Source organism: Morone saxatilis, unplaced genomic scaffold, assembly GCF_004916995.1.
Source record: "Morone saxatilis isolate NCDOM2014 unplaced genomic scaffold, NCSU_SB_2.0 Contig3, whole genome shotgun sequence".
Classification (NCBI taxonomy): Eukaryota; Metazoa; Chordata; class Actinopteri; family Moronidae; genus Morone; species Morone saxatilis.
In genome coordinates this window covers 10,286,315-10,301,993 of record NW_023339873.1, presented here as the reverse complement: position 1 = coordinate 10,301,993, position 15,679 = coordinate 10,286,315, and the positions used below count along the sequence as shown (strand labels likewise).

Sequence of the window (15,679 nt, the reverse complement as noted above, 5' to 3'; positions counted from 1 at the left end):
AAGAGAGGGCTGTTTGGGGGGGGGGAGTTGCAGTGGGTTTCATAAAAAAAAAGCACTCAGAAACATGATTAATATACATATAAAATGAGATTAGAAAAATACATTATAAACCTGTAACAATGGCTGTTAATTACATTATCATACATGTAGTAGGCAGGCCAGAGAGAATACGGTAGGTATAGAGTTAACCTTTCACCTGATGGACTTATCCAGCCTTTCACAATGACACAGCAAGTTGTAACATTGCAGAGGGAATTTTCTTAATACTGTCAAATGCTGAATAGCCATCTCTTGCTCCACTTTAATATTGCATTTCAATTTAAAATAATAACACTGAAAAAGAAAAATTCATTGACCTTTCGGTGTAACAGCATGATGAAAGAGCTATGAATAGAAAAACAAACTGCCAAGGGTAATATTGGGATCTAAGAATTCCTCAATTTAATATTATGGGTTTATTTCACCTTCCAGCAATAAACTGTCAGTTGTTTCAATAACTGAAAACTGTTTGGCTGTGAAATAGAGTTGCTCCTTTCATTATCCAGCATTTCATTCGTCCATTAGAAATCTCATGATTGTATTGATAGTTTGTTGTCAAATTGACAGAGAGACATGGACTGGATGCGTTCAGTTTGCAGCTGTTGAAACAAACGGGGCTTTAATGCCAACGGGGACGACCCCGACTTCTCATATCCGTTCCCTTGAATGTTTATGTATTTTTCTCAGCTCATGATCAAATCATGTTCTGGCAGAATACTGCATTGCTATTGGCAGTTCGATTTGTTCTAGGAAGTTAGTCACAGTCACCAAAAATCAACACAATAATTTCATATGATCATTAAAATCTAAATAAAAGAACAAAACCTGCACATACAGCAGAGTAAAGGGCCATCAAGTCAAGGAAAAAGAAAAAGAAACAAACAAAATAATTTCAGGAAGACAAAACCATGGCACATATTTTTAGCTGGTCAAAACGACTGCTATTCTTTTTGCATAGAATAACTTCGGTAACACCACGATAAGGTGGGAGCTACCCTGCTCAACTATTCAGAGCGTGTAACACTAGCCATTCCTCTCTGCGCCATCTCGGTGGGTGCTGGATATTATTGAACACAACTGGAATACTCAGAAAACAGAAACCACTGTTGATAAGGCACTTTGATTTGATCCTTTTAAAACTCTCTAGGCGTCCGTCTCGCTTCTGATCCGCGCTAGCTTTTCAAGGGTTATGACTGTTTTGGTCTTTGTCTTCCTTTTCCAATCATATCCAAAAGGTTAACAGCACTTTATCCTCACCCACTCAGTTTTTCCCCCTATACTGTTTTAAAGTTTTTTTTATTTTATTTTTTTCTGATTTTGTAACTGCAAGTAAAGTATCAAAAGCTAAAATTGCCAAAAATAGATTTTTCAATTTTTTTCTCTTCTCCAGCACCCTGTAAAATTATCTATGTTTTGTTCTCTTCTGTATTTGTATTAGCAATGACAGATATCTACATTTTTATATATTTATATATATATTTATATATATATATAAGACGTATGTATAAAGCAATTTGAACAGGCAGGCATGGCTTTCACATCCTATTTTTCTTGAGAGAGTTGAACAAAAGATTGTGGGCTCAGGAGCTAGACTGCGATCCCAGGGAAGTGTGACACATTGTGGATGCGCTTTTGGATGGTTTGTCATGTGTTCAAAATAACCTGTTTCACCACAAACAAACAAAATACGTTGTCTAATTTGCAGGAAGGCTCAGATTATGCCCAACTGATGTCCCAACAGAAATTTAACTGGGGTTATAACTAAAAAAAAAAAAAAAAACACTTAAAAAAATGGCCAAATGTTGAGATGCAAAAAATGACAAACAAATAAACACTCTTTTGGCAATGTGGCTGATGAAACAACTCAATATAGAAGCCAGGTATCATGACGAAAGCATTTATGTACAGAACCTCAGAGTGCCCTTCCCCCTAGCAATGTACTGTCATTGAGTAGCATGTTGATTTAGTGTTAATTGCCTGCGTTCACCTCTTCAGAAAAAAAAAAAATAGAGCATTAATGGGTGAAAACACATCTAACTGACTGGCTGTCTGTTCCAGCTGAAGGCAGGCACCACAAATTCACACCTTTCCAAACTCTAAAATCACAAAGAGAGCCCTCTGTGAGACAGATGCATAATTGCAGATATATAATTCATTGGAAAAACCCTTTGGCTAAATATGCACACTTAATACTTTTTTTTTGTCTTTTCTATCACAGCTCTGCTAACTCATTGAGATATTTTTCTAAATACATCAGGCACTGTATAATGGATGTAGTGTGGATGGGGGCGTAGCAATGGTCAGTAGCTAATAAGTACTGCTCCAATGTCCCCGAAGCCTCAGCACACCCTACTTTCATTGTAGTATTAATTAAAAACACACACACGCACACACACACACGCACGCACACAGAGACCCCTCATCCCAAATAGTGACCTTCCCAGCTTGCCCTTTCCTACTTTCTGCAAACATCAGATTGCGTTTTGTTTTCCAGTGATAACCACCTGCCTTATTTTGGCTAGTCAATTTAAGCAAAGCTAATTAGTCAAATATGAACATCAGAGAAACCAAAATCAAGTGGAGAAAATGACTCAAAAGCAAAACAACAAAAAAAGACAAAGAAAAAAAAAAAGACAGAAGAAAAAACACATAAATCATAAAAAGCTTCTTTTGCAATCATTTCAGCCATGCTTTTTTTAAAAACAGACAGAAAGCTGTTTGGAGGTGCACACCCAGAATGTGTCAGCTCATAATTACATCTTAGAGCTCAACAACTGCACTACATGTGAAAAATGACAGAAATTAAACAAGTTAATGTGAGTGTACGTTCTCTTTCCTTCTATTTCTTTTTCTCTCCCAATAGGTGGGTGTTGGAACAGGGTGGGAGCAGGTAGGGGCTTTTACATTTGAGGGGGATTATGTCATTATTCTGAAAACCAAATGGTTTGCGTCAAATATTGAACTTTGATTTATACAAGTGAGGTCACCAAATTAGAGCGATTACAGGAGGGTGGGTGGGCAGGGTGGGGTTGGGGGTCTTTATTGCTATATAATTCAGTGCAGATTTATGAGTAATACCACAAACACATCCACCCAGTATATGATTCATGAAGAAAAAGAAAGAGAAAGAATGGGAATTGAACTCAATGAACAGAGGGAAAAAATGAATATTACACAACTTTGTTGGGTTTTGTTGTGTTTCTGTGAAGATTCTGCGTTGGTTTATATTTTTTTTTTTGTCAGAACGTGTTAGGGTAACTGTACGGGCAGGCGCCTCTCTCTCTCACTTGCGTCCGAGAGGCTAGCAAAAGGCAATTACCAGTTAACTGATCAGCAGGCAGGCTTGGGGCGGCTCGTCATTGGGTGAAGAGTTCAGAGGTCAGAAGGTCATGTGTTAGTTGCCGGTGGCGGCTAGGTGGTTAGAAACAAAAACAAAACAAACAGAAAAAAAAGATAGAAAGGATATTAGTGTCAGCAAGAAGAGACTGGAATGACATCATTTTAACAATAAAATGAATGCAATCTCTTATGTCCCCCCACCCCACTCCTACATCCCCAGCCAATGTGAGATGAACCCAGCTAATCTCATTATAATCATGACGTTGTCACATCATGATCCCAACTACTAAGCCCCCACCCTGAATCAGGTAGCTGTGTGGTTTAATTTAAGCGCACATTGCCCCCAAATCCACAAAACAGAAGCAAAGAGAGGCCGGACAGACAAACACAAGAAAAACAAAAATCAAGTGTTTTAGTGTCTGTCAAGTTGGAGTGCAAGTTACAAACAGTGTGATTAGTGGTAAGGAGACTTACATTAACTACTGTTATGTGAGGAATAACTGTGACTAGTGGTAAATGTGCAATGAATAGATGAATCGATGTTTTCCGATTCTTTCTCTTTATTTAGCAGTATATTTTTATATAATATAAATATACACAAGGACCATAAATACATTTGATATAAAATGCTCAAATATAAAATGACAGTACCTCATGTACAACTGAAATATTAAAAATGTATTTTAGCTTTATTTCAATCTATTTGCAATACACTGGAGAGAATGCAAGCTACCTCAGCTTATGTCTGTGCGTGTCTATCTTCCATAGAAAAATAAAAATGCTAAATAAATTTAAATCTCAAGGTGAAATGGTGCCTGGTAGCAGCATGGCTACTTGTCTTCTGCCTAATAGGTCTCTCAGATACAGTATAGAAATGCTTCTCCTTTTTCTTTGCTCCTTATGAGCCAAGGAGATAAATCATGTATGGGAACAAGCCTGCCCCATTTTAGGCTCTAATCTCACATCAGAGGAATGTCATTATACACCTTCAACGCTGCCTGCAAAGTACTACCTGTCCTGGCTTCACAGCTGCATGAACCAAAAGCTGTTAAGATCACTTTTGCCTGAGCTTTTGACATATACACAGTCTACATATAATGTATATGTTAAGTACTAAATGTAAACAAAATGTGCAGACCACAAGCAACCATTTAGCTGGTGTGTGGATGTATGGGGTAGGAAAGGTGGTGGGTGGAAAGGAAAACAAAAAAATACAATACAGACAATATACAAATTCCCAACTAAGGCATCGAGGCATAATAGGCATAATAATCATTGAAATTCATCAGTCAATAGTAGAGTGTAGCTAGGAGACTAAACTGACCTCTGTCAGCGGTCACAATCCTTTGGTAAGGATGGACCCGCGTGTCATGCCGTCTCACTTTAGTAGCCATTGCACCTAGATTGTAACAGGTCCACAAGGTTAGAAACCATTCACTTTGAGCAGGGGAAAAACAGTCATCTTTTACAGTAATAACATTCACATTTTTAAACATTATCATTATAATGCTTGGCTAATACAACAATACACAGAATAGCAACATAATACAGATTATAGTACATATACACACACCAGGCATATCTCTTTTTTTTACGTGTAGAAAAATGCAGTAGAAAAAAATAATACACCTTTTTGGAGTTTAACTTGGTATTTAAAAATGCATAACTTAAGTAATAAAATTCCACAGTGCTCAGAGTTGGATGGAGGACTCTTTGAAAAGGGGACAGGCAAAGGGTTCAGGCTCCTGGGCTGTCTGGAAAAAATAATGTGATTCTTCCTCTGGGATCCAGAGGGGGATTGAGAGAAATTTGTCTCTTTATTTTGAAAGGTGGGGAAATCCAATACAGCTCTGATGGTAATTGAATAGTGCCAGACACCACCTGCCTCTCCCTCTCTCTTTCATTTTCTCTTTCCCTCTTTCACCATTTCTCTCCAGGTCAATCTGTTCACTGGCGGCAGAGGCTGTCATTTTCCTCCTATATTTGTCACAACCGGTTTCTTCCTACTGCAGTGCTTGATACTGCCTCGTATACATGACACAAACTGTTCATGTGTCGAGGTATGTTCAAGTATTACGAAATGAAATGTGTGCAGGAGTTAACAAAAATAAATCAAGCCCTCCCAGAGGAAGACGGGACATGTGAAATAAGTTAGAAAGATTTAACAAAGATTTTGTTCTGGCATTGTCAAGTTAAGAGTGAGTTTTGGCTTATGACTACACAGCAACCTACACTATTCTGAAGAAGCAGATGGTCTGACATTTCCTTATTTTAAGACAAGCCAATGGTGGCTAGATACAGTAGCGCAGGCGGCCGAGCCAAGTGCATGAGTGTGTGTGAGTACGAGACTGAGTGTGTTCCACGGGGCCCTGTGTTGCTGAAGGCACCAATCGATAGTGTGAGTAAATAAAATGCACTAAGCTGGTGTAACCCTGCAAGTTAAAGAGAGAAAAGCCAGTCAGCTGCCCCTGTCTGTTCTACACATGACTCCCAGAGGCACCCCAAATACACAGGTCAGCTAAAATCACACTTGTGTCTGCTGCTGCCAGATGATGCCACGAACAACATTAAGGGAGTACTGTGTCAAATTAAAGCTGGTAAGCACCTGACAAAGGCTTCTTCTGTCTTAACATGCGAAAAACAGCTTTGCTTTTGTTAACTACAGCCTCAATATAACATATGCCGCTCATATCACACTCTATTTCATCAATAGATGTTCAGTTGTCTCTTTGGTAGCAGATGTGTTGAGCTTAAAGCACCACTGAGAATGAATATAACATATAGGCCCTCATATTGAACTGTACTCCTGACACAGAAACTAAGGGGAACGTCAGGTATTAGCACGGGACTCAAGTTCAAGAAGGGTGAAGCTAAGACAATGGAGAGAGGGGTAGGAAAAGAAAAAAGGGAAGACTGGAGGAATTTAATGAACATCCCCAGTGGGAGTGAGAGAGGGACTATCTACAGGCATCAAGGCCTGCCTGCAGAGAACAGCACAGAGAAATGATTTCAAAAGCTGCAGAAATCCGAGGGGATCTGCCGCCAGACTGAATATGCCTCCAGGCCAGTGCATGAAAGGGTTAGAGAGCAGGCTGCGCGTATGTGAGCGTGTTTCTGTCAACAAGCCTCATTTCACACTGAGGCAACTCCTCCTATATAAACCTTGCAGAAAAGAGGCAATGTAAACCTGAGAGCATAACTGTTTGGCGAGAGCATAACTAAACGTAACAGTGAAGTAACCTTAGCCTAAATTATGAAGAGAATTTTCCAAGAGCCTAGCCCTCACAAGGTAATATCTGTCCCCCTTTGCCATTTTAATACAGTGTCCATATGAGCCACATAGCTGGTCATCCCATTACCAAGAGCTTCACCAGAACATCCACTCTGTGAGTTTTTCTGTTTTTGATCCTCAGGTGGACACGACATATTTACCTTTCAACAAGTCCTGACTGTGGCTCATGGAAGCCGCGTCCAGCACCCCAATTCCGGGGTAAAACAAGCTGCCCTCCTGTCCAGGCTGGCTAAAGTTGGCCGCTGTACCTGCTGCACCCATGCTTCCCCAGGCTCTCTTACCTAGAACCCCACTGTGCTCGATGGGGTACTCCAGCAGGGAGGTGGGTGCCAGGGCGTAAGGGTAGTCGTAAGGGGTGGTGTAGATAAGCCCGCCATCCGGTGTGGGGGGCACCAGGGTGGGGGTGCCATTGGGCAGCATGGCAGCCATCTGAGTGGGCCGGATGAGGTTCATGATGGGGCCCCCAGCTGGTGTTTGGGGTCGGAGTGCCTGGGGAGGCAACACCTGACCCGTTGGGCCCGCTATGAGACGGGGGCCCTGAGCGGCCGCTGCCGCCGCTGCAAGAGAGAATGCAAGGGTGGCTGCCATAAGCAAGAGAGCAAAGGACAGGAGTAGAAAGAAAGAAAGAGGACAAAAGATAAAGTGGTGTGTGGTTGATAATAATCACGATGAACAGTGAAGGGTGGGAATACAAAAGGAGGAAAAGAAGAGGGAACAGGAAGTGGCAGGTATAGAGGGGAGAGGAGGAGGGGAGGCAAAAGGGAAAATTAGTCCATGCAATGATCATGGTGGTGAACCACAAAAGCCATAATTTGTTGCAAAAAAAAAACAAAAAAAAACATAGCCAAACAAAAAAATTAAATAAAAATAACCCATCACACCAAAACACAAGAAGCACAAAATGCTGCGGTCATCCCAATGCATTTAAAGCATACAAATCACCATGGCAGCTACACATTCATCTACTGGAAATGGCATAGGTGGGGTAAACAACACAAAACAGAAATGGAACTGCTGATTACATGTAGAAGAGAGACATTCAATGAAGGTTTCACTAAAGACTGATCAGGAATTCTGGCCTAAAATACATTGTACCAATGGGAATATAGAATAAAATATATATTTTAAGTTGTGAAAAACTTAAAAAATGTTGATCCCTACACAGTCAGCAGTCCATTTAAGTTGGATAATGTACAAATAAACAGACACAAATCTTTTTTCGAATGGTTCTGCATTAGCATTGTGCTGTGAGCCGTGCCACACAAGCTTCCCCAAAGGCAGGTCAATTAAATTAAGCTAAAACTATGGTTAGGTGGTGGGCCAGTTCATCATGGCTACCATTTGAGCAGATGTTAAATAAGGGAAATTAAACAGTGGAATTAATCACTTTGGGTTTCATTTTATAAATTTAAGCCAAAGTATATAGAATAACTAAGTTTAGGATCATGTTTAAATTAAACTTAAACGATAATTACGGGCCCAGAGAGTAATATGTTCTATAAGCTAAATGCTTGGGCTACTTATGATTCACTGTAATCATACATGTGATTTAGAAATGGCATTTGGTGCAACGCTGTACATGTGTGAGCTAGTGACTGACATGCAGAGTTGAGCAAGTGGAATACAGCAATGCGCTTCAAGTTTAGAGTCCGCCAACAGCAAGTGATACATAGCGATCGCATCTGGATTGCAAGGAGGGTGGTGGGTGGGGGATGGGGTAGAGGAATGGATGAAGAGGAAAGAAATACGGAGTAGAACGGAATGGAAGTTGTCCTACTCATGGTTGGGTAGGTAAACATGAATTGTTTGGAGAGCTTGATAGAGAGAAGTCTGCTAGTAGTCAAAGATAATATGATGGTATGTACACAGCAGATCTGATCACACATTAATCTAATGAAGGTAAACAGTATTAGTTAATGAGAAATACAGAAAAAAGTTCTCTCTACAATTAGGTATGTCTATGCAGTAAAAATATTAGTTACGTATGGTGCAAAATAGATGGTCTTGTGTTCATGGCGGCTCACTTACGTGTTTTTATGTTGTTGTCTCTGTATGTCCCATTGAGAATCGCTAGCTCCATCAGCTGCATCTTCTTCAAATTGTCTTCTCCCTCCGCCTGTGAAAAACAGAAACTTTAATGCCCATTCACAATAACACACCACACACTAATTCCACACAAGCTGAGGCCCATTTACAGGCCGATTGAAACAATCCACAAGACGACCATTTCACCAAACAACATGCCTGGGTGTTGTTAAAAAGCTACAGTGGGGCTGCTAAATCATTTAGACACTACATGTCATCTGTTCTCCACAAGCATTGGTTGGACAGGGTTTAGGGGAACAGAGATGGAGATAAGCTAAAGTGCTGTTGTCATGGCAGAGTGCCTTGTTGTTACTAAAATGCTGACAGAGACATTAAGTGTGGGAATGCATATTCATAATCCATATCAGAATGATAATTACTGTAATTTTCTTTGCTCCCTTGTGCGCAATCAAATGCGCAATAACCGCCCTGGCTAATGTCAGTCCTGTCAATTAATGTTGGGATAAATAAATACAAAAGCCGCAGCCACTGTCATTATTGCCAAATTAGGGGACTGAAATTATTCACGGAAAGCAATTAAGATAGCACCCCCCCTCCCACTCACACCCATCCATTCCTCCCCCCTTTCTTTTCCGCCCCCCTCCCTACCTCTACCCCCCAAACTCCATTTCCCCTGAAGCTACTGAACACTCAATAACCATGACAACACAAAAGCCCCTGTGATTTTCCTGGTTGTACATCATAATTTAAGCAGGGCCTTATGTGAATTACTCTTCAAACTGAAGGGTGCAAAGACAGGCATGTGAAGCCTGGCTGACCTCAAATCCACCTTAAGTGAACTATTGATTTCATGCCTTTGCTGCTATAAGTAAAACTGTGATGCTGGTTCATCGTCATTTTGACGCACAAATACGAGGTGGCTCGCGTACAGGGGCTGTGCATCTGCATGTAAATGCAACATGTACACAGAGTATAAAGGCAGACCTGCCTATTAGTGGCGACAGTGATAAAAGCAGGAAGGCCGATACTCAACCTCCTCTGTTTCTCTATTCTATCTGCGCGCAGAGTCTGTCTCCTGGACTAAGTTTAACAACAGTCTGCCGCTCTATTCAGAGGACGATAAGGAAAGAAAGACATAGAAGGGGAGAAAGAAAGAAAGGGAAAAAAAGAACGAGGGCTCAGAGTTAAGCCCTCCCCTGAGACTCCTCTTCAACACAGCCACAGAGAGAGGAAGAGAAAGAGCGAGGTTAAGCAAGAGAAAAAGTGACAGAGGCTGGTCTCCCTTGACTAAATATAAGGCAGTGGCTTCAGAGCAGTCACAGTATTCAGCTGTGTGTGGGTGCCTGTGCAATGTTTAGTGTACCACAGAGCTGCCAATTAACGAAGCAAGGAAATTCTCTCTACTGCTTTCTCTCCTTCGCTACCTCCACTGTGCTCGGCCTCTCTTTTCTTTTAATGGGGGAAGTCTTGAAGTGCAAAAATGACATTACATTTTTTCCCAAGCTACAACACTTTGCCCTGCAAAGACAGACAAATGGCTAGAAACGCAAACACTAGTGATGCAACATACATGATTCAAATACTTTAAAATTAAAATTTTGATAATGTTCATCACAGAGCTGAAAAAATGTTGCCCAACATCAAAAAGATGATCCTGAACAAATGGCTTTAAATTGCAAATGATCACAATCTATTCATTTATTATTCATTCTGTTCAAAATAACATGGTAATGTAGTATTTTATATCAAACCAACCCCTAAGCTACACATTAAGTAAAACATTGTGCACACAAAGAAGCACACACATACAAGTTGCTCTATTTTGTCCCCTTGCTAACAGCTTTGGAGGTGAAGAAAGGCCCATCTGATGTGGAGTTTCAACAATGATAACCAGGTTAGGCTAATTGAACATGGCCCAGGTCAATGGCTAGCATGGCTAATATGGACAAGTAAACCCTCTTCAATAGAGAGCCAAAATCACTACTAATTATATGCTTTAACCTCTACGCAAACACTTGTACACATGAATGAACAAGCCTGAAATAGCTGCCTATCACACCTAAAAATGCAACTTAAACATTATTGGTTTCTCATTGTTATCTCTGTTACTTCCTCTTCTGAGTTCTCCTTTAGTTATTTACATTGCAAATGAAACCTTGACCTCTACAACCTTGTACAAACTTAAAAAAAAAGAGCAAAAAACAAGTCTGCTACACTCTGCTAATGACGCATCAAAACAGCTGTTTTTCCTTCCTTACTTGTGTGTTTGTGTGTGTCTTCCCAAAAAGCTCTGTCAGTGGTTCTTTGGAAGTGGGCCAAGCCGACTTGTTAGACAAAATTGAGAAATGAGGGAAGGAAAGAGTAAAAGGCTAGACAAAACAAGAATAACTTCACCAGATGCAAATGATGAAGGGGGCTGGATGTGTTATGGTTTCAAAGCTTAACACATTTGTGACAACAATAAATCCAACATTTGTCTTTGACTTTATTGTCACTGTATGGAGAGCTGTATAAATACTAACCACTCTGCTGAAACCATACTGTTCGCAAGCTTCCTCTAACACACAGGCCTGCTGTCTTCCAACAATAATTTAAATGGCTAGTCTTTCGTCTCAAATAAAGCGCAGGTAGCCCATGTGAGTGAAGCGTATCCTAGCAGTATGAGTGAAAACTGGAGAACCACAGATCCATGGTTCCTTTGTAGCTACATTTAAATTCTTTGCGACCTTTTAAAATTTAAACTCAATAATGAGAACATTTGGGGGATTGGTCTCTCACACGATGAGACTACTTATACAAGGGAGTACAAGAGGAGGGAGCTAGGAATCAGGCTGCAGCTCAAAACAGATACATGCTGGGATATGAGTGTTAGGGCTGCTTATGTGTGTGTTGGATGGTGATGGATCTGCATGGTTGTGGGGGTTAAATGGGCGCGGGGCAAGAGGGTGCCACCATCCATCCAACTCTGCCTAGGTGGCACACTGCCTGTTGAGAGAAGAGAGACAAAATAGAGGGCAGCGAAAGGGGAAAAGCACAGATGCTGCTGTTTGGATGAGGTGTGCACTGCTGTGTGTGAAATGTGTGTATCCCCAGTGGAGTGCCGCTGATATAGCTCCATCTTCTCACTAACACAGTTTGTTAGCTAAAGCCCCCAAACCCCGACAGATCATTTCTGATTTACATCTGAAACAAGCTCATTTTTCCCCATCAAAATACAAATTCCCTACTGAAACGTTTCCCCTATTTTTCTCCGTTTATGTTCTCTGTAGTGTGGATGTTTGGGAAGTGTTGGCAGTGCTAGCGCCCTGATTTGAGCTGCACAACAAGTAATATGGCAAATCCAAAATGGCTGCAGACCGGAGCTGCGAGATCAGGAGAGACCAAAAAATAATGCTGGTGACACCACTAGATAGGAGTTGGATTGACTTAAATCATGCAGCCCAAGGTGTACAGGGCCAGCTTCCTACCTCAGAAGCACATCTTAGATGAATGTTTGATGAACAGCCAGGGAGAGCAGTTTAATGTTGCCTTGCTCAAGGTGTCGCCACAATTAACAGACACCTCAGTCGGCATGCACCACCCATAATAAAACATTCACTCAGACGCAGCCCTCCCTAGGACTGTGTGTGTGAGCATGTTGCGTGTGTGTGCCTGTAATGATCTCACTGCTAGAATTCCTTGGAGAGGAATAGCTGCTGGATTATAGAACGAGAGGGACGAGGAGAGGAAGTTTTCCTTCATCATCCCTAACATGCACGCACGTAACAAACACACGCACCCACACACTCCTGTCCATCAGCGAAAAAGCCACTCAATAAAGCTGCTCTATCCACAAGAATCAGATTCAATCAATGAGGCCTATTTGTGAAATCAGCAGAGCGGTAAAAGCTATCAGGGAGGAGCAAGACAGAGGGATGAGGGAAGGAGGGAAAACAGGGAGGAGGGAGACGGGAGTGTGATGAGCTAAAGTAGGTGAACCGTGTCCCAGTGCCGCTACCTGACAACCCCGGCGATGAGGTCACTAGATGCATGCTAAATCGCTGTCATGCTTCACTCTTGTGCCTCTCTCCTGATCAAAGCTTAGATTCCTATGTTGATGAATACAAACTGTAGCTAAATGGCAATTGTTACAGACAATAGGGTTCATGTTCAATACCACATACTGTATGTGCAAGTGGAAGACAATAAGCAACAGATGAGTGGCCTCGGCTTTATAGGGCAGAAACCTCACTCTCCCCCTAACACCCCCCGACTCCAGGCCCTTTCCTATCCATCTCACCCACAGATAAACACAACAGGCGCCTGGATTAGGTTGGATGAATTTGCTCATGTCTACGGCTGCAACTGAGGGGGAGTTTTTGCTCATATCTGGCAAGAGTCACCGTCAATGCAGCTCAGATCAGAGCTCAGCTCGGAGAGATGAAATGATGAGCATAGAGAGAGAGATAGAAAGAGAGCTGGAACAAAAGAGTATCAGGAGGAGAAAAAAGCACTGCAGAGCAAGTATAAGGAAAAGCGTGAATGATTGTCTGAGTTGGTGGAGAAATGGAGAGATATGCAGGAAGAAGAAAGGGATAGCTGGAGAATATGAGACAAGAAAAGAAAGACAGCGTAGTGAAAACCAATTTGTCTGTTCCCTAGTGGGCTGACACTGGCTAAGGCCTGCTTTCCTTCCCTGGCCTCACTGCCAGTCATCACAAACAGGCGTATGCACACATGTGTGTAAAAAACACACACGTGCGCACACACACACACACACACACACACACATACACTGCACAACCACACACACATATCTTAGGCCTTAGCAGGGCCAGGGTCAGGCTCTCTCCAAACTACTCCAATTACCTCAGCAGTAAACACAGCCTGCCCTGGCTGCCTCCTGGGATACAGAGAGAGGCAGAATGTGCAGAAGTGGGAATGAGAGGGGAGGGGGAAACAAATCCAGAAGAGTGGAGTGAAGGAGGTGGTATTGGGAGCCTCAGGGAGGGAGGAGTAGATGACTTCATGTGGAGGGGTGGAACTGGTAGTGGCGGCAGCTGGTTTTTCTCCCATTCCCCTCCTTCTCTCACCTCCCTTTTGGTTCCTTCCCAAACTCTAACATCTGGAGGAAAATGATTACTCTTGCCGCGCTGCCAAGACGACTTATCAACTATTCCACACTCTCCAGAAGCGGACAGTTAGAGAAGAGGAAGGAATGAGCACTTGTAGCAAGCTTCAAAACATCTCCATACAAAATAAATAAGTAACAAGAAAGTTTAATCAATTCAATTAACCAAAGCAAACTTGGAATCTGGATTGGGGTAGGAAAGTAAAACATGTGCAGCAAACCTTATTCCCATCTTTTTATAGGCACGACTATAAATCAAACAACTACTCCAGTAAAAAAATACATATACACACACACAGCACATAAAAACAGATTAAACCCTATTCACATTTCAATGTCAAGACTATGTATCAGTCAACTGCAGGAACCAAACAAAGTGTTACACAGACGCATAACCTTTTCCCCGTTCTCTTTCATAAAAAGCACATTTAAAGAGTATGTTGGAGTAAGTGCTGCATGTCCTTTCGCAAATTCACTGCTGCATTTTCAAAGGCAATTTTCTTTCGTCTGCCTTGCTCCTCGGCTTTTGTGAACATATCTGCCAAGGGAATCAGGCCTCAACTGTATTTTCTTTTTCCCCAAAGACTAACAACGCAATCTCCGGCAACTCTCCTCTCTGACTGTCTTTTACCTTCACAACACTCCCGTAAAGCCTCTTTATTTCTCCTTTACTCCTTTGCTCCCTTCCTCACTCCCAGACAGCTCTGTTAGCGATGTGCGCCATTAGTCATGCTAAACCACCAACACACTAGCTCATTAGCATAGAAGTGAACCTGACTCCAGTCAGATTATTACAAACACATCACGGCTGCTCCGCCCCATTACTGTCAATCACACAGCTTACTGACGTAAAGTTGTGGCACATTACAAAGTCAGAAACTAACTCTTCTGTTAAACACTTCACTTTCTGTATTATAACAAAGCTCACAAGTGCCAAGGTTTCAGAGTAAAAGTGCTGCCTCTGTTCTGAATGGTTGGTGGGTGCTCATGGTGTTACTATATGTTGCAGAGAAATATTTATTTAATCGGTGAGCCTAGATTACTCCCACAGCTTCTCTGGGGTTATCTGTTACACGCAAAGTAAGTATGGGTGGCCGGCGTGGTCTAGGCCCCGGCACTGGCTCTTGGATCTGTGGGGCTTAGAACAGTCTTTTATTGTGCTGGAGGAGAGTAAAGTGGGCAGTCTTGGTGCTCTGTGCTAGCGCCATCAATATCAACTGACACACACATCCAAAGACTCAGGGCCACAGACAGGAGAGGAAAAAGAGAGAAGGAAAGGAAATACGTTTTCAAATATGTCTCACTGCACTCTCTAGAACTGAAAGAAAGAAAAAAAAAACTGTTTTTCTCTCCCATCAAAAGCATTTGGAATAGTACAAGGGGAAAATCTGTGTAGAAATTCTTGTTTATCCTTAGAAAATGGGCCGGTATTCCATGTATCATAACAGCATTAAGAGCGGATTAAACTTCATATAAATAACCTAGAAAAATATATACAGATTTAACAACTAGATTTAGATATATTATTAAAGCTTGTTGGCCTGCAACAAATTTGACAAACAGATGATGTTACAGGCTAAGAGCAGGTCCCACCATGTTGTACAGCCCAACAAACAGCTGTCTGTTTTTCCTGTCCCCTTCTCCTCATCCTGTGTTCCCTGCCTCCCAATAAAATTCCCTCTCCTTCCTCTGTTCTCTCAGCCCATATTCCCAATTTGCACCCTCAATCTCTACCTTATTCAACCACTTCTATTCAATTTCTCCTTCCACTTTCCCTCTCCTCTCGTCCCTTTATCCCTCTTTCCACTGGCCTGCCAGACTGTGTATTGTTCTGTCGCTGCAATCCTTTAATG

General features: G+C 41.8%; 1 protein-coding gene across 6 annotated transcripts in view; it reads right to left on the bottom strand.

Annotated features, from left to right (window-relative positions):
• Window positions 1–37: 37 nt before the first annotated feature.
• qkia (QKI, KH domain containing, RNA binding a) overlaps window positions 38–15,679 on the bottom strand; it is a 72,870-nt gene continuing 57,228 nt past the window's right edge. The window contains exons 5-8 of one of the 6 annotated variants that reach the window (XM_035674211.1): window positions 8,699–8,786; window positions 6,952–7,251; window positions 4,703–4,777; window positions 38–3,450 (exon numbers count right to left, since the gene is read on the bottom strand). In XM_035674211.1, coding sequence (XP_035530104.1) covers window positions 3,434–3,450; window positions 4,703–4,777; window positions 6,952–7,251; window positions 8,699–8,786 — 480 coding nt within the window. In that variant the 3' untranslated portion in view covers window positions 38–3,433. Of the gene's footprint in view, window positions 3,451–3,633; window positions 4,778–6,810; window positions 7,252–8,698; window positions 8,787–15,679 lie in introns of those variants that run through there. The other 5 variants (XM_035674208.1, XM_035674207.1, XM_035674210.1 and 2 more) reach the window with 5 other exon arrangements.